Source organism: Macaca fascicularis, chromosome 1 (assembly GCF_037993035.2).
Source record: "Macaca fascicularis isolate 582-1 chromosome 1, T2T-MFA8v1.1".
NCBI lineage: Eukaryota > Metazoa > Chordata > Mammalia > Primates > Cercopithecidae > Macaca > Macaca fascicularis.
Genome location: NC_088375.1, coordinates 196,884,033 through 196,904,624, shown reverse-complemented (window position 1 = coordinate 196,904,624; position 20,592 = coordinate 196,884,033). Strand labels below are relative to the sequence as shown.

Below are 20,592 nucleotides of genomic sequence, written 5' to 3'. Positions count from 1 at the left end.
ATTTCCTTTGTAGGTGTAAATTTATTTCTACAAAAGGAAGGACAGCTTTTCAGAGCAACTCCCGTGTCTGCAGTTTCTCAGCATAACCAGCTGAAAAAAATAAGCCAGAGAAATATATATTTTGGGGTGGCATATTCTGGCCTCCCACAGTCATATTTTGGAGTGGCGTGTCCTGAGCACCAACACTGTTTTTTTTTTTGTTGTTGTTTTTTGAGACGAAGTCTCACTCTATTGCCCAGGCTGGAGTGTAATGGCGCAATCTCCGCTCACTGCAACCTCTGCCTCCCAGGTTCAAGTGATTCTCCTGCCTCAGCCTCCCGAGTAGCTAGGATTACAGGTGCACGCCACCACGCCCAGCTAATTTTTGTATACTTTTTTTTTTTTTTTTTTTTGAGACAGAGTCTCGCTTAGTCGCCCAGGCTGGAGTGCAGTGGCGCGATCTCGGCTCACTGCAAGCTCCGCCTCCCGGGTTCACGCCATTCTCCTGCCTCAGCCTCCCGAGTAGCTGGGACTACAGGCGCCCGCCGCCTCGCCCGGCTAATTTTTTGCATTTTTAGTAGAGACGGGGTTTCACAGTGTTAGCCAGGATGGTCTCGATCTCCTGACCTTGTGATCCGCCCGCCTCGGCCTCCCAAAGTGCTGGGATTACAGGCGTGAGCCACCGCGCCCGGCTTGTATACTTTTTTTTAAGGAGTGACAGGGTTTCATCATGTTGGTCAGGCTGGTCTCGAACTCTTGACCTCGTGACCCGCCTGCCTCGGCCTCCCAAAGTGCTGGGATTACAGGCGTGAGCCACCGCCCCCGGCCAGCCCCAACACTGTTAAATCCTAAAATCCGCTTTAAACTGCTCTAGCTTTAAACATACCGCCTAAATACAGCAACCCGTGCCGAGCCGTAAGTGACCGCACATGCGCACACTCCGAGCCCAGCTCAGACGGAGACCAGTGCCAGCCACGTGTTCCCAAGTGCCCACGCGGACCGAGCGCGAAGGCGAGATCTGGGTAGCGTGGAGAGGCGCTAGCGAATAAGAACTGGTTCTTGGAGAGTCACGAGACTAGATCTAGGAAACTACACTTCCCAGAAGCAGCCTGCGGTGACTGCCTGTGTTGGATGGCGTACATCCGGAAAACCGGCTCCGGATAGGTTGCTTAGAGGAAGTGGGCGGTTCTAAACCACGGGGGGCTAGGCCTGTTTCCGGTAGGAATTAGTGGATTCGGCGGCAGAGGCAGTGCGGATCCGGCGTTGTCCAGTGAGTTTTTCAAAGGCTGCATAGAGATGGCGGCGGCTTTTCGAAAGGCGGCTAAGTCCCGGCAGCGGGAACACCGAGAGCGAAGCCAGGTAGGACCACACAGGCCCCACGAGTGCTGGCCCTTGTCGCCATGTGTTACTCTCTCCCCAACCCTGTCGCCACTGTGGGATCCGGGTCCAAACTGTATATAAATGCACGCAAATGTATGCTAATGACGCTGGTGTGTCTGGGGCGGAGCTTCGTGGGAACGAGTGGAGGGGATTTGTCGTTTCCGTTCTAGGAAGAGCAGGGTTGCTCCCCTTTCCTTGGCGATATAAAACCTACTCTGGAAGATTTCAGTGTGGTGATTGAGTAAGATAATGCCTGTCAAGTGCCTGGCCTTTTCTGAGGAGTTGAGGTCAGAGCTCATATAGGCAAAATTGCCAGGCTGAAATTGGATCCCATGTCTAATGCTCAGCTCCGCCTGCTGCATATGGGGGTCCTGACCGAAGAGACTGTCCTTACTAATGTGTTATCATCATCACACTGGGCTTGTGGTTCATGAAGATCTGCCACATGTGCTATTTGTTTATGTCTTACCCTTTAATGTTGGCCTTTTCCATTCCCATTATACAGATGAGGAAACTGAGGTCCAGAGTGATGACTTGTCCAGTTACAAACACCAGATTCAGGCAGAGTAAACAGTTCTAGGATTTCTATGGTGGGTGCGTCTGTGTAGGGAGGTTGAGTAGAAATAAGCTTATATGCAGAATCAATTGAAACACTGTCAGGAATCCCGTGCTTAATATCTTTTTTTTTTTTTTTTTGAGACGGAGTCTCGCTCTGTCACCCAGGCTGGAGTGCAGTGGCCGGATCTCAGCTCACTGCAAGCTCCGCCTCCCGGGTTCACGCCATTCTCCTGCCTCAGCCTCCTGAGTAGCTGGGACTATAGGCGCCCGCCACCTCGCCCGGCTAGTTTTTTGTATTTTTTAGTAGAGACGGGGTTTCACCATGTTAGCCAGGATGGTCTCGATCTCCTGACCTCGTGATCCGCCCGTCTCGGCCTCCCAAAGTGCTGGGATTACAGGCGTGAGCCACCGCGCCCGGCCCCCGTGCTTAATATCTGATTCAGAAAGGCCCTTAGCATACGTGTGTGCTCCCTCTTAATTTTACAGATGAGGAAGAGAGAGGAAAGAGTTGTGCAGCTGACTGATGGGATAGAACTAAGGCCTCTTAACTACAGTTCAGTCTTCCTGCTTAATAGCATATATCAAACTGTTTTTTTTTTGAGATGGGGTCTCGCTCTGTTGCCCCGGTTGGAGTGCAGTGGTACAATCTTGCCTCACTACAACCTCCGACTCCCGGGTTCAAGCGATTCTCCTGTCTCAGCCTCCCGAGTAGCTGGGACTGTAGGTACGCACTACCATGCCCTGCTAATTTTTGTATTTTTAGTAGAGATGGGGTTTTGTCAGGTTGTCCAGGCTAGTCTCGAACTCCTGACCTCAGGTGATCCACACACCTTGGCCTCCCAAAGTGCTGAGATTACAGGCATGAGCCCCTGCACCTGGCCAAAACTATCACCTTTTGAGCACTTACTATATGCTAGGCACAGCCCTGCATTTTACAAATGAGGAATCTGTTGCTTAAAGATTAAGATTGAATAGTATATCCAAAGTCACAGTTGTAAGTAGTGGAACTGGATTAGCAGAGAAAACAGAGGGCTTTCAAAGCTGGCTGTGGACATGGCATGGCCATGGCTGAGTAGGAATGGAAGGCCTATGTGGAAGAGGTGAGAAAAAGGCCATCCTGAAAATGTGGGTAAACCATTGACACAAACGTTCCATATTTGAGTCGTTTGGACTTTATCCTGTAGATCCTTCAGTAGGGCAGTGGGGGAGCTACTGAAGATATTTTATATGAAAGGTGTATGTGTTATTACGTAAACTGTTTTAGATCCAATACCAGGTTTCCTTCTGTAATGCGGGTGTACATTCAGGTGGACATGAGAGATTTCAAGAGTTCTGCCTCACCTCATGTTGTTGCTCTTTTGACCCTTTAGCTTACTTTCTCTACTCTGTCAACCTCCCTTTGTCTGCTGTAATTAAAGTTAAAATTATTAGGGGAGGTTTGGTGTTATTTTACTTATTTTTTTGAGATAGTGTCTCCCTCTGTTGCCAAGGCTGGAGTGCAGTGGGGCAATCACGACTCACTTCAGGCTCGACCCACTCACTCAAGCCATTCTTTTGCCTCAGCTTCCTGAGTAGCAGGGACCACAGACGTGTACTGTGACACCCAGCTAATTTTATTTTATTTTTTTAATTTGTGGAGATGAGGTCTCACTGTGTTGCCCAGGTTGGTCTCGAACTTCTGGGCTCAAGTGATCTGCTCATCTCAGCCTCCCAAAGTGCTGGGATTGCACATGTGAGCTTGGCCTTAAATAGCTATTTATTATTTATGAGAAAGATGACTGTTAAAAATCCTACCCAAATTAGGCTGGGCGCAGTGGCTCACGCCTGTAACTGCAGCACTTTGGAAGGCCAAGGTCAGGAGAATTAGACCGCGCCCGGCTAATTTTTTGTATTTTTAGTAGAGACGGGGTTTCACCGTGGTCTCGATCTCCTGACCTTGTGATCCGCCCGCCTCGGCCTCCCAAAGTGCTGGGATTACAGGCGTGAGCCACCGCGCCCGGCTGGGCATATCATTCTCTAAACGTCATTCTCTTTATGGAAAACTGGGGTAGCAATAGTGCCTGTTTCACCTTCTTTACAAGGTTGTTGTGGGGATTAAATGAAATTGTGTAATGAGCATAGCACATTGCAAGACCCTGACATATACTAAGTGCTCAACAAATAGTAGTATGTAGAAAGATCATACCAAGATTTAATCCTTATACCTTCCGTGCTCTCCAAGCCTACGTCAGAGAAAGGACTTTCTGTCATACTTTTGTCTCATACCTAGTACCACAAGTATAATAATGATAGTAAACTCATGCTGGATAGCTGCTATGTGTCAAGCCATGTGCAGGCATTACCACTTACACGAGCTCCTTGAATCCTCAGGATAACACGGAGAAGGAGGTACTATTTTCATGTTACAGTCAGGAAATAGCCGTTCAGAGAAGTTAAGTGACATGCCCAAGGTCACAGATTGTTCAGAGGTAAAACTTGGATTTGAACCCACATCTCCAGACTCTAAATTTAGCTCCCTTACCACAGTTGCCTCTCTGTTACTATGTTTTCCCTTTGTAGTATTTTATAAACCCTTGGATTAAGTTAGTAGTAATTTTAGTACAACTGGCAACTGCTTGCTTAGTGCCGAGTCATTGTTGCCTCTCTCTGTCCTTAATAGGCCAAGAAACCTACTACAGCAGTGCTTGTGACCTGTCTGGTGCTGGCAGGGTCCCTCTCATCCTTGCGCAGAGCCCAGTTGTGGGGAGGGGAGGGGACAGGGTCATGGGTTAGCTCCAAGGACTGGATTTACTGAGCGCTTCAGAGACTCCTGTGCCTGTTAGGTGTCATGTTGATTTGGATATGTGTTCGCAGAGGAAACTAAACAATGTTTTTTCTTTTGTCTTCTAGCCTGGCTTTCGAAAACATCTGGGCTTGCTGGAGAAAAAGAAAGATTATAAACTTCGTGCAGAGTGAGTTCAGTCTTTCTGGTAGAGGCGCTGCCAAGAAGCTTACAACCTCCTTGCACTGCAGCTGAATTGCCTGAGTGTCCAACAGGGGATAATTTCCTGCCATTGATAAAATGGCCAAAGCTCTGGCAGCCTGTCAGATAATTTTTTCTGTGACCCTAAATTTCTCTCTTTGTTTAGGCAGATCATTATTTATTTAACTGTAGTTGCATTGTGAATTATTTGTATTATGTTGTTCCAGATCATTTTCTCATAGTGGCTTTGATTTGGCTCTGCCTTGGTGTTTGAGCCCAAAGCTGAATCTTTTTTCTCTTTGTTTTCTTGAAGTGCAAGATATAATCTGAAATTCCGTTTGTTGAGTCTCTTACATACCATGTGTGTGGTGTGGAATGAAGAGATGTGAAAGATGGATTCATGAGACCAAGCGTGGGTGATAATGAACTCTGAAAGCATTTTATAAAACAATTATCCCCATTCTTCTTCTCTATTAGCACTTTATTTGCAAAATACTTCGTAATTATTTGTTAGCCATACATGTCAGCTGAGGTCCTTCTTCTTTTTTTTTTTTTTTTTTTTGAGATAGAGTCTTGCTCTGTTGCCCAGGCTGGAGTGCAGTGGCCGGATCTCAGCTCACTGCAAGCTCCGCCTCCCGGGTTCCCGCCATTCTCCTGCCTCAGCCTCCTGAGTAGCTGGGACTACAGGCACCCGCCACCACGCCCGGCTAAGTTTTTGTATTTTTAGTAGAGACGGGGTTTCACTGTGTTAGCCAGGATGGTTTCGATCTCCTGACCTCGTGATCCACCCGTCTCGGCCTCCCAAAGTGCTGGGATTACAGGCTTGAGCCACCGTGCCTGGCCAGCTGAGGTCCTTCTTATGCCCCTGGTCTAGATGGTGATGATGGATTAAATGGGTTTCTGTAGGTCCCAGAGATTTTAAGCCTAATGATAATTAAGTGTTGTTATTGGGCCAGGCAGTGTTCTAGGATATTTTACCATTTTTACACTGATTCTTCCCTCCCAACAACCTTCTGGGATAGGTTACTATTATCGTATTCATTTTACAAGTGAAATTGGGATGCAGGATGGTTTGATAACTTATCCAAGGTTACTTAGCCAGAAGTTGTCAAGTCCAGATTTGAACGCATGCTGTCTGGCTGCAGAGTCCATGATTCTAGTCATTGTGCTATACTGTACTGTGTAGTTTCTGAGTTATATGTGGTCATCTGGTGCCCAAGCTTGCACCATATCCTGTCTAAGGACTTTTAATTTGTACTTTGTTTGGTGTTTCCCTGTAATGATATAAATGGCACTGAAACATATGTGGGCTGGGGACAGTTAATTTCAGGTTCCACTGGAGTAGGAACTGTTGATTAGATTGTGGACCCTGCGAAGCGTGAGCTCAGCTCAGTGACAGTGGAGTGTCCATCAGATCCAGTCTCTGCTTTGGCTTTTTTGAGTTTCGCTTTGTGTGGCCTTTTAGATGCTTGTAAAGTTTGCTTATTGTGGGTTTTGGTTTTTAAAAATTATCTTTTTGTTTTTTGCTATGAACCTCATTTAACCTGTCTTTTAGTGACTACCGTAAAAAACAGGAATACCTCAGAGCTCTCCGTAAGAAGGCTCTTGAAAAAAATCCAGATGAATTCTACTACAAAATGACTCGGGTTAAACTCCAGGTGGGTGCCCAGTGGCTTGGTTGGTGTTTTGAGCTCCCCACATTGGAAAATAAGGGCAGGGAGGAGATGGAGAAGAAGGATCCTTGGCCTTAATTTAACCCTTCTCTGGTTACTCCAGGTGCTCTTGGTCAGTGTCCAAGGCAAACCTTCTACTTCCAGAGGAGTGTGCATTTCTGCCTTTGATTGTGGGTTATCTTACACCCGGAGCTGTTCTAGGATGGATGACTGGAGGTGCCACGCTGAACGTGTGCCTCAGGGGCCTGTGTCTAGGATTGCTGTTAGCATACAGCATTTGGTTGTCTTTTTTTTGTTTTGTTTTGTTGTGTTTTGTTTTGAGATGGAGTCTCTCTGTCGCCCAGGCTGGAGTGCAGTGGTGTGATCTTGGCTCCCTGCAACCTCTGCCTCCTGGGTTCAAGTGATTCTCGTGCCTCAGCCTCCCAAGTAGCTGGAACTACAGGCACACACTACTGTGCCCAGCTAATTTTTTGTATTTTTAGTAGAGAAAGGGTTTCACCATGTTGGTCAGGCTGATCTTGAACTCCTGACCTCAAGTGATCTGCCCATCTTGACCTCTCAAAGTGCTGGGATTACAGGTGTGAGCACACTTGGCCTATGGTTGTCTTTGTTCTAGATTGATGGCACATGCACTGTGCCAATAACTTATTAATGATTTTTAATGTAATAGGGAATATATCTTTTAAATTTGGATTTTAGGATGGAGTACATATTATTAAGGAGACTAAGGAAGAAGTAACCCCAGAACAACTAAAGCTGATGAGAACTCAGGACGTCAAATATATAGAAATGAAGAGGGTTGCAGAAGCTAAGGTAATTCATTCTTTGTTCTGATTCGTTTTATTGGTTAAGAAAAGAAACTTAAATATATCAATCTCAAGGTATTTGTTAATTTCTTCTGGCATTTACAATCTCACTTGATTGTAATAATGATTTAGAAGTATAGTTAGCATGGTAGAGTGGAAAGAGTTCAGGTTTGGAAATGAGACAGACCTAGGTTTGAGTTCTGGCACTGCCAATTACTAGCCTCATGACAATGGGCAAATTCAACTCCCTGAGGCTCTTCCCTCATTTCTGTCTCAGGGGACTGTTACAAGGATTTTTTTTTTTTTTTTTTTTTTTTTTTTTGCGACGGAGTCTCGCTCTGTCGCCCAGGCTGGAGTGCAGTGGCGCGATCTCGGCTCACTGCAAGCTCCACCTCCCGGGTTCACGCCATTCTCCTGCCTCAGCCTAAGGAGTTAGCTGGGACTACAGGCGCCCGCCGCCACGCCCGGCTAATTTTTTTGTATTTTTAGTAGAGATGGGGTTTCACTGTGTTAGCCAGGATGGTCTTGATCTCCTGACCTCGTGATCCGCCCGCCTCGGCCTCCCAAAGCGCTGGAATTACAGGCGTGAGCCACTGCGCCCGGCCTGTTACAAGGATTAAGTGCATCCTGGGAAGTGCCCAGTACCTGATATGTGTTGGGATCCTTTCCTTTAAAAGAATAAAGCAAGTTCTTTGCTGGCTGGCAATAATGGTGTGAAATGGTTTAAACTTTTGCAGTTTTTTTTTTTTGGTACCCCAGAAGAATCTAATATAAAGTGAGACCATATTTTGTGTTCTAGAAAATTGAAAGACTAAAATCAGAGCTCCATCTGCTGGATTTCCAGGGGAAGCAACAGAACAAGCATGTGTTCTTTTTTGACACCAAAAAGGAAGGTATGAAATGTTTGAAGGTTTCTGGGACAGTCTACCATGCCAGTCTGTGTCGTTTGGTGTTAGAAACAGACAGTGCCTTAAGGATTGTCTTGAATTTTAGTTGAACAGTTTGACGTTGCAACTCACCTGCAAACAGCCCCGGAGCTAGTCGACAGAGTCTTTAATAGGCCCAGGATAGAGACCTTGCAGAAAGAAAAAGTGAAAGGAGTTACCAATCAGACTGGACTTAAGGTAATTTTATCTGTTGTTCTTCACATGTGAGTTTAGGGGAATCTAGGTGGTTTTTTTTTTTTTTTTTTTTTTGCCACTGCATTTAAAAGAATTTTTAAAATTTATTTTACTTTATTTTTTAGTCAGAGTCTGACTGTCTCCCAGGCTGGAATGCATTGGTGCGATCTTGGCTCACTGCAACTCCGCCTCCTGGGTTCAAGCAATTCTCATGCCTCAGCCTCCCCAGTAACTGGGACTATAGGTGTGCACCACCACACCCAGCTAATTTTTGTATTTTTTATAGAGATGGGGTTTCGCCATGTTGGCCAGGCTGGTCTTTAACTCCTGACCTCAGTTGATCCACCTGCCTTGGCCTCCTGAAGTGTTGGGATTACAGGCGTGAGCCACTGTGGCTGGTCTCAGATAATTATTTATGGAAAACTCATGAGTTCCCTTACAAAAGTGGATTTGTAGGAGGATTTGATGATGGGATGGAAGTGGAGAAGGGCTCTCTGATTTCTATGATCAGAAGATGTGTGGTATAGTGGTCAGAAGCTTAGGTTATGGCCTTTAACCTGAGTTTGAATCCCAATTCTGACCCTGCACTTTGTGCTTTTATACTTGTAACAAATGCCAGTGTTTTGAAAATGCAGAGAAAGGAATTACTGAAGATTAAAGGATTTGGAACTTTAATACTGAACCTTTTTTTTTTTTTTTTTTTTTTTGAGACGGAGTCTTGCTCTCTCTCCCAGGCTGGAGTGCAGTGGCTGGATCTCAGCTCACTGCAAGCTCCGCCTCCCAGGTTCACGCCATTCTCCTGCCTCAGCCTCCCGAGTAGCTGGGACTACAGGCGCCCACCACCTCGCCCGGCTATATTTTTGTATCTTTTTTAGTAGAGACGGGGTTTCACCGTGTTAGCCAGGATGGTCTCGATCTCCTGACCTCGTGATCCGCCAGTCTCGGCCTCCCAAAGTGCTGGGATTACAGGCTTGAGCCACCGCGCCTGGCCAATATTGAACCTTTAGCATTGAATACGCACATCAAAAGCTCTTTGTGTATTTTTATTTTTTTTGAGACAGGGTCTCACTGTCACCCAGGCTGGAGTGCAATAGTGTGATTATGGCTCACTGCAGTCTCCACCTTCTGGGCTTAAGCGATCGTCCTGCCTCAGCCAACTGGGTACACACACCAGGAGGTGTACCCAACTCGCTAAGTTGCCCAGGCTGGTCTTAAACTCCTGAGCTCAAGTGTTTCCTTCTGCCTTGGCCTCCTGAAGTGTTGGGATTACAGGCGTGAGCCACCATGCCTGCCCAAAAGGTCTTTCATATTGTGTATTGTAGCAAAAATTTTGTTTTGGCTTTTACTTATGGTGCTTTCCGTCACTGTAACTAGGTTGTGCAGAAGACATGCTTTTCCTCAAAGCCTTCTGGAGTTGAACTCTTCTGACTGATTCATTAAAAAAAAATGCTGTCAATGTGTTTCAAGCAGACAGCTGTTCTGTTTTGATTTGAATCATTTACACCGCATCAGTTTTGCTTCCAATGTTTAATTTCACAGCAGTTTTCTCTAGCTCAGAGGCAGCTAAACTTGCTTTAGTAATATAAATACCCCTAATTAGTTTGACTATATTGGGTAATCCCATAAATCTGACAGTCTGTGCAATAAAGCGAAAACAAAAGCTGTCTGAAACCACTGCTGTGAGACTGTGCTAGAATCCGTGAATTGTTGAAGTCTGAGGCCCAGTAATATTTCCCTCTGTAGATAACACTTCCAGCCAAAGAGCTTGCTCACGAGTGTTCTTGTGATAACCCTGTTGTTTGTCAATTAGGTGTACTTTTTTGTTTTTTTGGAGACGGAGTCTCACTTTGTCACCCAGGCTGGAGGGCAGTGGCATGATATCGGCTCACTGTAACCTCTGCCTCCTGGGTTCAAGCAATTCTCCTGCCTCAGCCTCCTGAGTAGCTGGGATTACAGACGTCCATCACCACTTGGCTAATTTTTTGTATATTTAGTAGAGACGGGGTTTCACCATTTTGGCCAGGCTGGTCTTGAACTCCTGACCTTGTGATCCACCCGCCTCAGCCTCCCAAAGTGCTGGGATTACAGGCGTGAGCCACCGCGCCTGGCAATTAGGTGTACTTTCTTTTATTTTTTTTATTTTTATTATTATTATTTTTTTTGAGACGGAGTCTCGCTCTGTCACCCAGGCTGGAGTGCTGTGGCCGGATCTCAGCTCACTGCAAGCTCCGCCTCCCGGGTTCCCGCCATTCTCCTGCCTCAGCCTCCCAAGTAGCCGGGACTACAGGCGCCCGCCACCTCGCCTGGCTAGTTTTTTTTTGTATTTTTTATTTTATTTTATTTTATTTTATTTTTATTTATTTATTTATTTTTTTGAGACAGAGTCTCGCTCTGCCGCCCGTGCTGGAGTGCAGTGGCCGGATCTCAGCTCACTGCAAGCTCCGCCTCCCGGGTTCCCGCCATTCTCCTGCCTCAGCCTCCCGAGTAGCTGGGACTACAGGCGCCGCCACCTCGCCTGGCTAGTTTTTTTGTATTTTTTAATAGAGACGGGGTTTCACCGTGTTAGCCAGGATGGTCTCGATCTCCTGACCTCGTGATCCGCCCGTCTCGGCCTCCCAATTGTATTTTTTAGTAGAGACGGGGTTTCACCGTGTTAGCCAGGATGGTCTCGATCTCCTGACCTCGTGATCCGCCCGTCTCGGCCTCCCAAAGTGCTGGGATTACAGGCGTGAGCCACCGCGCCCGGCAGGTGTACTTTCAATTAGCCATGTCACTGACACTTCTCAAGAGTTGTGGTAGTCCCTAGAGAGATTAGTATTCCAAATTTCCATGTAGAATAGTTCATCAGCATAGCTTTTGAGAAGTTAGGGAGGTTTAGATTTTTGCCATTTTTGTCTAGTAGTATTGTTTCTTTCTGTTTTGTTTACTGCAAAATTATTTTTATTAAGACACTGCTGGTGGGTGGATTGCAAGGATATTTTGTCTGTAACTTGGAGTGGGTAGACAACCCATGAGTGAGCTTTAGGAGGTCTGTGAAAACCCCCCTTTCTCACTGGTATTTTGTGCAGATAGGTATGCGCTTGCACAACCTTTTACAAACATGTATGTACATTTATCTCAAGAAAGATGCCAGGCTGGGCGTGGTGGCTCATGCCTGTAGTCCCAGCACTTTGGGAGGCCAAGGTAGGTGGATCGCTTGAGGTCAGGAGTTCGAGACTAGCCTGGCCAACATGGTGAAACCCTGTCTCTACTAAAAATACAAAAATTAGCCAGGCATGGTGGTGGGCACCTGTAATCTCATCTACTAGGGAGGCTGAGGCAGGAGAATTGCTTGAACCCAGGAGGCGGAGGTTGTAGCGAGCTGAGATCATGCCATTGCATTCCAGCCTGGGCGATAGAGCAAGACTCTGCCTCAAAAAAAAAAAAAAAAAAAAAAAAAAAAGAAGAAAGATCCCAAAGCTTTCTTTTTTTTCTTTTTTTTTTTGAGACGGAGTCTGGCTCTGTCGCCCAGGCTGGAGTGCAGTGGCCGGATCTCAGCTCACTGCAAGCTCCGCCTCCCGGGTTCCCACCATTCTCCTGTCTCAGCCTCCCGAGTAGCTGGGACTACAGGCGCCCGCCACCTCGCCCGGCTAGTTTTTTGTATTTTTTTTAGTAGAGACGGGGTTTCACCGTGTTAGCCAGGATGGTCTCGATCTCCTGACCTCGTGATCCACCCGTCTCGGCTTCCCAAAGTGCTGGGATTACAGGCTTGAGCCACCGCGCCCGGCCTAGATCCCAAAGCTTTCATCAATTTCTCTAAGGTTGATGATTTCCCAAAACCTAAGGACCCCACTGATCTTTGAGGAGTCATTAGCAGTGAGAATTCTCTGGTCAGCTTCTGCTGAAAAAATTATTCTGCTTTCTGAGTGGTAAGATTTTTAGGCACCAGCACACTGCCTGGGGACCTTCTGTTGCGGACTCTTCTGTTGCTCTCCATTCGCTTTGTGTAGGGTTTCCAACACTGATTCATTCCTGCTATCATCTCAGGTGACTGTGGCACTCACACAAAGGTTGAAGCAGCTTAGTGTAGTAGTGGAAAGATTCCTGGGATTTGTGAGAGGGGGACAGTCCTGACTCTGCTCCAGGTGAGCCATGTGTCCTTGGACCACTTACTTCTTCTCTGGGCCTCATTTTTCTGCATTTGTAAATGACGGGTTTTGATAAGATAGTCTACAGGGTTCCTTTTTTAATTTTTTTTTTTTTTTTTTTTTTTTTTGAGAGAGTCTCGTTATGTTGCCTACGCTGGTCTTGAACTCCTGGGCTCAAGTGACCCTGCCTCCTCAGCCTCCCAAAGTGCTGGGATTACGGGCGTGAGCCACTACATCTGGCCCAGGGTTCCTTTCAGCTGCAGAATGTGATGTTCCTAAAATGGGTAACTTTATTGTTACCATATTATGTTGATTCTGGCGAAAGGAGGGAGTTGATGAACTATGCAGTTGGCTTAAATGGATTAAGAAACAGTTTCTTACTCATTTTTGTCCTGTTCATTGTTACTGAGAATGTGTGTGTTTCTTCTCCAGCGAATAGCTAAAGAAAGGCAAAAGCAATATAACTGCCTGACACAGCGGATTGAACGAGAGAAGAAATTGTTCGTTATTGCTCAGAAAATTCAAACACGCAAAGATCTTATGGTGAGGAGAGAGAGCCTTAGGCCTTTTTTTTTTTTCCCTTTTCTTTCGTGTAAAGGTCTTAACTCAGACTGGATTTCAGCTGTGTGTAAATCAACCCCAGTGAAAATGTCTGCTCCTCAGGGGCAGTGGTTTGAGCCAGTGTCTGTTACTCTGACAGTGTTGAAATGTGCCTTGATTAAGAAGGTAATAAGGGGGTTATTAGTCAGTGCTTTGGAACAGCAAAGGGTAGGATCGGGTAGCATATGAACTTTATAGCTTATGAGCAGCTCCCGTAACATTTAAACAGGTTAACAAAACAGTGCATGTCACTCATTGGTGTTTAAAAATAGACAACATTGTGTAGTTAAATAGCAGAGCTGAGGAATATAAGATGCCTCTTTCATATTCTTATCATTCCTCTAAATGTCAAATTCTTTAGCTTTGTAGATCATTTAGGTTAGCCTTTCTCAACTGGGGTTCCGTGAGAGAATTAAAATTATAATTTTAAATGAAACAAATACTTGAACACCTTTCTTTTCAATTTTCCCAGGACTGTACACAGCTAGTACTTTCTAGATGCCTAGGGGAGAAGTTAATTCATTGCCTACAGTGGATGCCTTGGGCAGTAGGGCTTTGTGTGTTCTCAACTTTGAAAAGGGCTGCTAATAGGTAGTTTATTAACCTTTCGATTTTACAAAACCATTTCTTTCTCTTTACTGATTACCTTTTTACTCTTTTGTAGGATAAAACTCAGAAAGTGAAGGTGAAGAAAGAAACGGTGAACTCGCCAGCTATTTATAAATTTCAGAGTCGTCGAAAACGTTGACATGTTATAGATAAGCCTCGTCATTCTGCATCAAAAATCTGTTGTCTTTTTCTAGTAACTTCAAATTCCATTAGTCCAAATGGCATGGTTTGTAACCATAACTAAATTGTCAGTCTGACATTTAATGTCTTTCTATGGACAACATTAAATCTCCCTCTCTTCTGTAATTGTTTTTGGTTTGTGAAATTAGTCTTATTTTTATATACATAATTTTTTTTTTCCTTTGAGATAGGGTCTTTGTTGCCAGGCTGGAAGTGCAGTGTGTGATCATGGCTCACTGTAACTTTGAACTCCTGGGCTCAAGTGATCTTCCTGCCTCAGCCTCTTGAGTAGCTAGTACTACAGACGTGTGCCACCATGTCTGAGTAACGTTTAAATTTTATGCAGAGACCAGGTTTTGCCATGTTGGCCAGGCTGGTTTTGAACTCCTGAGCTCAAGCGATACTCCCACCTTGGTCTCCCAACGGGCTGGGATTGCAGAGTTGAGCCACTATACCTGGCCCAAAATTTTTTTTATTATGAAACATAGGATCTCATTACAGCAGATTTGGAAAATAGATTAATTCATTCCTAATCCCAGTGCTTATTCAATAGTAACAAATATTTATTGCATAGTTAACTGTGCTAGGAGCTAGAGCTGTGGAGGTGGACAATTACTGTGAGTAGTCTAGTTGATTTTCTCCATTTTGTAAAACGCATCACTTTTTGTCCATGTTTTTGTGTTTTGTACTTACAGTAAACAACTTGATGTCCTACTTTTTAATTAAATCATTAGCTCTTTCCCAGTTTGTTACATCACAAAAATTTTTACAGTAATACATGCTAGAGTAAACATTAAAATAGACATTATTTTTAGTGATTGCATAGTGTTTTATCTAGTGGATAGACTGATTTTACCGTCACTCATTCTTCTTTTATTAGCTATTCAGGTGGCTTCATAAATTATCCAAGGAGGAATTTTTTTGTCTCACTTAAAGCTGCAGATAGAAACTCTTGGAACAAGGAACCTACGGGAGCACCTCTTCTTTATTGATGAAGCCCAAATCAGAATAGGCCTGGCTGTGTCTCTGCCCTCTGCACTCCATGTCAACTCACAATTCCAAGGCCAGAATAGCTTGGTGCAGATCTTCACTCTGGGAATATGGACCCCTGGGTGTGTTAGCCAGCTTCTTTCTCTTCCCTGGTTCTCTCCTTCCTTTGTTTGCTCATGTCAGGATTATAGGCCAAGGCCAGTAAGGACAGGACTGAACATGCTTAGAGCAAACATGGGAGAACAGGGACCGGGGTTCTGGGGGGCTTGCTCAGCCCTTACCCCATGGAGGGAGAAGAGCCATGTGTGGATTTTAAGGCTTTAAAAGAAATTTGTTAATACTTAATAAGTGCCCGTGATTGTGAGGTTCCTGTACAAGCCTAGACTGGAAGCCTGTTTCCTCAGGGTGTACCCAGTGGAATTTACATCAGGGGCCTTGGAAAACAGGAAGGGCCAGGAAACAGAAGCCAGTAGGTTTTGCCTTCAGGAAGGAAGTCCTTCCCATTGTGTGTGTGCACTCCCTTCTGGGGACGTGCTGAGCTCAGTCAGTGCTGACAGTTTGAGAGACTTGAGGATGAAACCAGGGAATGGGCTCATCATGGTGATACTGGACAGGGGAGTGAGCAGACTAAGCAGCAGTCTGATCCGGGGGTCAAGCAGCTGGATGCTGCTGCTCCGTCTTTTGCCCCTGCTGGGTGGGAAAGTGGGGGAGAGGATAGGGAATGGACCTAAATGCCTCCTCACAAACCATACACCCACATGAAGATAGGCTCGCCTCATGGAATCTCATGTTCACAGATGCACAAGGCACATATAACCCAGGCCTCATAAATAGGTACAGGCATACCTACACACCCTCTGGCACAGGAGCACGGTGACACTTGAAGAGGTGCGCTCCTAGGCCAAACGGAGCAGGAAGGTCCATCCTTTTGGTGTACTCTGAGTTCCAGGCTGAAGGTAATCGGAATGCTGTAAGGGGAGCTGGGTGTTCTGAATTGCTGTTATACTGGGTGCTGTCTCCAAGGCTCAAGGATTTTAAGCAAAGAGATTGGCTGTCCCTGTGACTGAGCAAAGACAGGCCCCAGCCCCATGGATTCTGAGAATCGGCCAGGGCTTTGCTGCTTTCGTGCTCAGTGGGACCCCAGACTTGTTGGGGAGGGAAGAGTATTGTTTGCTTAGGATCCACCCTTCTTGGCCTAGGGGTGATTTGGGCTGTTGGTGGCATACTGCTCTAGCTGTGCCAAGGGGGCTGTGGGCAGCCTATGGAGCTGGAGGGCTTTTCTGAGTCAGGACTTGTTTGGCTCAGGTCTCTTGTACAAACCAAGTCTCCAAATAGCAGCTCTATGGTGATGTGGACCCTGCAGGTCTATCCAACAGAGAGTTCAGCGAGCCTGGCTCAGTCTTAGTCTGTTGCCACATTCTTGGGCCCTTCCCACCAAAGTGGGAGAGTGTCAAGCCCTAGCTTTATTCTTGAATATGTTCATCTTTTTCTTTGAGATGGAGTCTCGCTCTGTCGCCTAGGCTGGAGTGCAGTGGCGTGATCTTGGTTCACTGCAACCTCCGCCTCCTGAGTTCAAGCGTTTCTCTTGCCTCAGCCTCTCTAGTAGCTGGGATTACAGGCACAGAGATGGGGTTTCGCAGTGTTGGCCAGGCTGGTCTTGGAAGCCTGATCTCAGGTGATCCACCCCTCCTAGGCCTCTCAAAGTTCTGGGATTACAGGCATGAGCCACTGCTCCCAGCCAATCTTTTTCTGATTTCTAACTGCTTCCTGGTGCCAGGGTGGAAAAGGGCCCAGCAGGTGGAGCTGCTGCCTCTTTGCTGGGATTCCTTCTCAGGGACTTGGTGTCCACCCACCCAACACACTTGGCTTCTTTCAGAAGTGTCCTTATACGGAGGTACTTGAATGTGTTTGCTTATTGAATTTAATGCCGGGGGGCGAGTGCCCATGAAGAAATGGGATTTTCTCACCCTGAGTTTGAGATGAGTGTGGCCCCAGGAGGAAGACTAGGCAGGAAGGTACTTTTCCTTCCTGTTTCTAGTGAGGACCATGTAGGGAGGTCTCCGTCACAGAGCCCCAAGTTTCCCGTAGGGTGGTTCCACCCAGACCTGGGAGGGGTCTCCCTCTGTACAGCTTTAATCATCTGTTTATCGCTCACTGTCCTCTTCCCCCATGCTCCTGACTGTGGGGCACTGAGCAGTTAGAGCTGCACGTCCTCCAGCGGGGAAGGCAGCCAACAGATGCAGATTCGCTCTGCCTACCTGTGGAGGCCGGTGAGGCCAGGGCCTGTTGGGACTTGAAACAGTGAGGCAAGTGGGTGTGTGGTGCTGGGCTCCCCCTTCAAGTTCTCCCAGCATGCCAGTTCCTGGAGCCTTATGTGCAGGGTGTTAGGGAAGGGCGGGCTGAACCGTGGGTGGGAGTCTTGGCTCAAAGCTGCAGGTGAGTGGAGGAATTGCGGGCGGACCTGAAGTACTGTCTTGAGGCGGAGCTGGCAGGCCTCTTGGGCTTGTGCAGCTGCCTCCCTGGGTCAGAGGGTGCGCTCTCTGTACCCAACTAGGGCTCCATAGATCTGTCTCAGCAAAAAGTGCAGGGAAGGATCAGAGAGAAACTGTGAAACAAAGGGAGGCAGAGCTTCCCTTCCCAAGCCTACTGCTGAGAAGTTGGAGTGTAGAGGAGGCTGCCTAGTTCATGCTTCTGCCTGTTCTTCCTAAACTGCTCTGGCCAGAGGGAAGACCGTCTCCGCTGCTTCTCAGGCTCCCTGTAAGGAATCTCCCAGCTCCCTATTCCTGGATCCATCATCATCACATTTAGGAAGTCTTGTCCAATCTACTTCTCCTAGGTGAAGCGTACACCTAGCTCTCCCTGTTCGTCTTGTCTGCTTCGCTTGATACAAAGGGAACAAACTGCTTGGGGGCTGGGGTGGTTGCACAGTCCAGCCCTATGCTCCTTCGTGGTGGTAGGAAAGGCTCGTCCAGAACGGAGCTAAGGACCCAGCTTTTTCTAGGCAAGAGGAATGTGTCAAGGGAACTGCTGTGTTTGGGGGTAAGCAGAGGATGGAAAGGCAGCCCTTTCCCCTCCCCGCATCTGTCACCTGACGGCCATGCTCAGATCGGGTTAATGAAACTGTGGTGCCCCAGGCAGCTGGGCAGCCCCCCCTGCCCTGAATCAGCCTGACTCATTTACAGCTTTCTCCCAGTTACCCCAAAGGCTTCTCTCAGAGGTGACAAATGTAGGGGGTTGGTTTCGGGTTTCATGTTTTCACATTACTGGGTGGAAAAAAGAAAAAAAAAACACCTTTCCAAACCAAAAAAAACCAGCTTCTATAGCAGAAACAACTTGTCCCGAGAGCACTGAAAATTTCCCCATCCCTCTCCTCATCTGCTCAGAGACACTGAGACCAGTGACGGAGGGGTTAAGGGGAGGGGGTGGAGCCAGGCTGAGTGGAGTGCTGGGGACAGCCCCTTTGGAGGTGGCAGCACCTGCCTTCCTGCTTACAGACAGGGGAGGACCTTTGCAGGGCCCTCCAGCTGTGAAGCCTGTGGTCTCCAGTGCTCAGAGGTGGATTGCCAGGGCATGGGACAGTGAGCTCAGGGTGGCGAGGGACCAGGGAAGGAAGGGTCCATCTCCCCTCCCTAGCTAATTTGATCCCAGGAGGTCTGGGACAGGTGTCCCTCCCTAGCAGAGGGCTCTTGAGGTGGAGTGGTAGGTAAAATATAGAAGGTCCATCTGGCACATGGAGCCTAGGGGGCAGCACCCCCTCCTCTGGCTGGCTGGTAGCATTGTAGACCACCTCCGCCCCCCACCAGGGGCAGATGGTCTCCATAGCAGATGGAGACTAGGCCGGCAGTGGCAGGATGGGCTTTCTAGTCTCAGCCTGGCCACTCTGGCTAATAAGACAATCCGGGGGCAGTGACAGGGCTAACTGCCGGTGTGTGTGTGTGTGTAGGTGTGTAGGAGGGGGAGCCCTGGCCTTATTGGGCCATTCTGGGGGAGAAGTAAAGAGGAGCCCAAGGGTCAGTGGATCTTGGGGGCCCCCTCAAATTTGCCATGTAAGGGTGGCAGGCTGTCAGCGCCTGGGCTCCTGAAGCTGCCCTGGTTAGTTCTCGTGTGAAGGGGCCGGCTCCTGGGGTGGGAGCCTCTGCTGCAGCTGGAGCCTGGACCGATTGATGCAGATCCCCTGCCAGGTCCCCAGAGCTCAGGGCCTGGGCAGCAGCTCCTCCCAGAGGACGCGCCCGTTTATTATGCGCTCCTGCTCCCTCATGGCTCAGGCAGGCAGCGGCCTTCATTAGCGGAGGAGCTGGGGTCTGTTTTGGCTGCCTCATCAGCATCAGTGAACTGCGTCCCTGCGAGATTTGATACAATTTAATTAACCTAATTAAAAGCTCTGATTGCAGAGATGATTGGGGTAGCGCCAGCAGCGACTGCATATTTATAATGAGCTGCAAGGTGTGGGACCGCAGCCAAACGCCACGCATCCTAATGAGCGGGAGCCGGGAGCCAGGGAGCGGGAGAGGGAACGTTTATTTTTGGCAACAATGCCCAGTTCCTCCCTGCCAGGGAGTCAGAGACCCAGGGAGCAGAGACGGACCTGCCCGCTGTGCTCTTCCGCACACGGTAGAAGCAGAAATGTGTGCTCTCCACCGGTTCTAGGGCCCTTGGATGCCCCAGGAGCACACACTGCCCGTGTTTCTGTTTGTAGAGCAGGGGACTGGGACCCCAGCCATGCACTTTTCCTGCCTCTCATCTCTGGGAGTCAGGGGCTGCCTTCTGAACGGGGGCCTTGGTGTGAGGAAACAGGGTCCAGCAGAAACACCTTGTTTCCAGGCTCCAGGATCCCTGAGTGTTTTTCTCAAACTTGCCAAGGAAGAGACAGGGGCTGGCAGGACTGAGGCTGAGAGGCTGCTTGGGAGTCAGAAAAGGGGTCTGAATATCCAGGAGTCCCAGATGAGGATCCTGGGCCCAAGACAGAAAGGAGAAACAGGAGGGGCAAACTTCCCACTCATCCTGGAAGCTGGGGACCCCTGTCCCCATTTCCTCACTCCCTTTGAGGACCCTGCCCAGGGAGGCCAGCTGCCCTGGACTCTTCCTCTCTTCTCCCACTGCCTCTGTCTGGGGAAGTCTTGCTTTGTCTGACTCAGCGTTTCCGCTGTAAATCACATCTAATAATACCGAGAGTGAGAGCTGAGACGGAGGTGCTGTGGGTGAAGGGGCACCGGGGAGGAGGGGCACGCTGCCTAGGTGCCAATGGTGGTGTGCAGGGAGGGAGCTCTGAGGCGGCAGGAATGGGGGCTGGGCCCTGAGGAGGAAGGTGGGAGCAGCCTACCACCCCTGCCCCCATTCCTGCTCTGGAGCTTGTGTAGGTCATGAGCTCAGCCAGGCTGGCCCAGCCCCACAGTGCTTTGAGTGCCGCCAGGACAAGATGAGATTTGTCCCAGCCTACCTTGCAGAGTTGCAGCTGTTTAGCTCCCTTATCAATCTTCTCTGTGGGTTTAATCATCTCTCTGTCATCCTGCTGGGGCAGCCCTCCCCTAACTGAAGCCCCCAGAGGGGCTGGAGCTTCTCAGCCCCGGCTTTCCTCCAGTCCCCCTCCCCCAGACACAAGCATCTTTC

The 20,592-nt window shown here is 48.0% G+C and overlaps 1 protein-coding gene across 3 annotated transcripts; it reads left to right on the top strand.

The window, feature by feature from the left end:
• The first annotated feature begins 1,190 nt into the window (after nt 1–1,190).
• UTP11 (UTP11 small subunit processome component) lies at nt 1,191–14,121 on the top strand. Of its 3 annotated transcripts, XM_005543913.4 has the most exons (8): nt 1,191–1,338; nt 4,807–4,868; nt 6,435–6,537; nt 7,252–7,365; nt 8,158–8,251; nt 8,352–8,482; nt 13,039–13,149; nt 13,871–14,121. In XM_005543913.4, the coding sequence occupies exons 1-8, from the start codon at nt 1,276–1,278 to the stop codon at nt 13,952–13,954; spliced, it is 762 nt and encodes a 253-aa protein (XP_005543970.3). In that variant the 5' UTR covers nt 1,191–1,275; the 3' UTR covers nt 13,955–14,121. The 3 variants fall into 3 exon arrangements, 2 of the variants coding, with proteins under 2 accessions (XP_005543970.3, XP_073867780.1); XR_012422337.1 differs by lacking the exon at nt 8,352–8,482; XM_074011679.1 differs by lacking the exons at nt 8,352–8,482; nt 13,871–14,121 and having other exon boundaries at nt 13,039–13,150.
• Nucleotides 14,122–20,592: the final 6,471 nt, after the last annotated feature.

Bases quoted from the DNA above. Each gene is read 5' to 3' on its own strand.
- UTP11 (XM_005543913.4), top strand. From the start codon at position 1,276: ATGGCGGCGGCTTTTCGAAAGGCGGCTAAGTCCCGGCAGCGGGAACAC. The intron at 1,339-4,806 runs GTAGGACCACAC...TTTGTCTTCTAG, and splicing joins AACACCGAGAGCGAAGCCAG to CCTGGCTTTCGAAAACATCT. The intron at 4,869-6,434 runs GTGAGTTCAGTC...CCTGTCTTTTAG, and splicing joins GATTATAAACTTCGTGCAGA to TGACTACCGTAAAAAACAGG.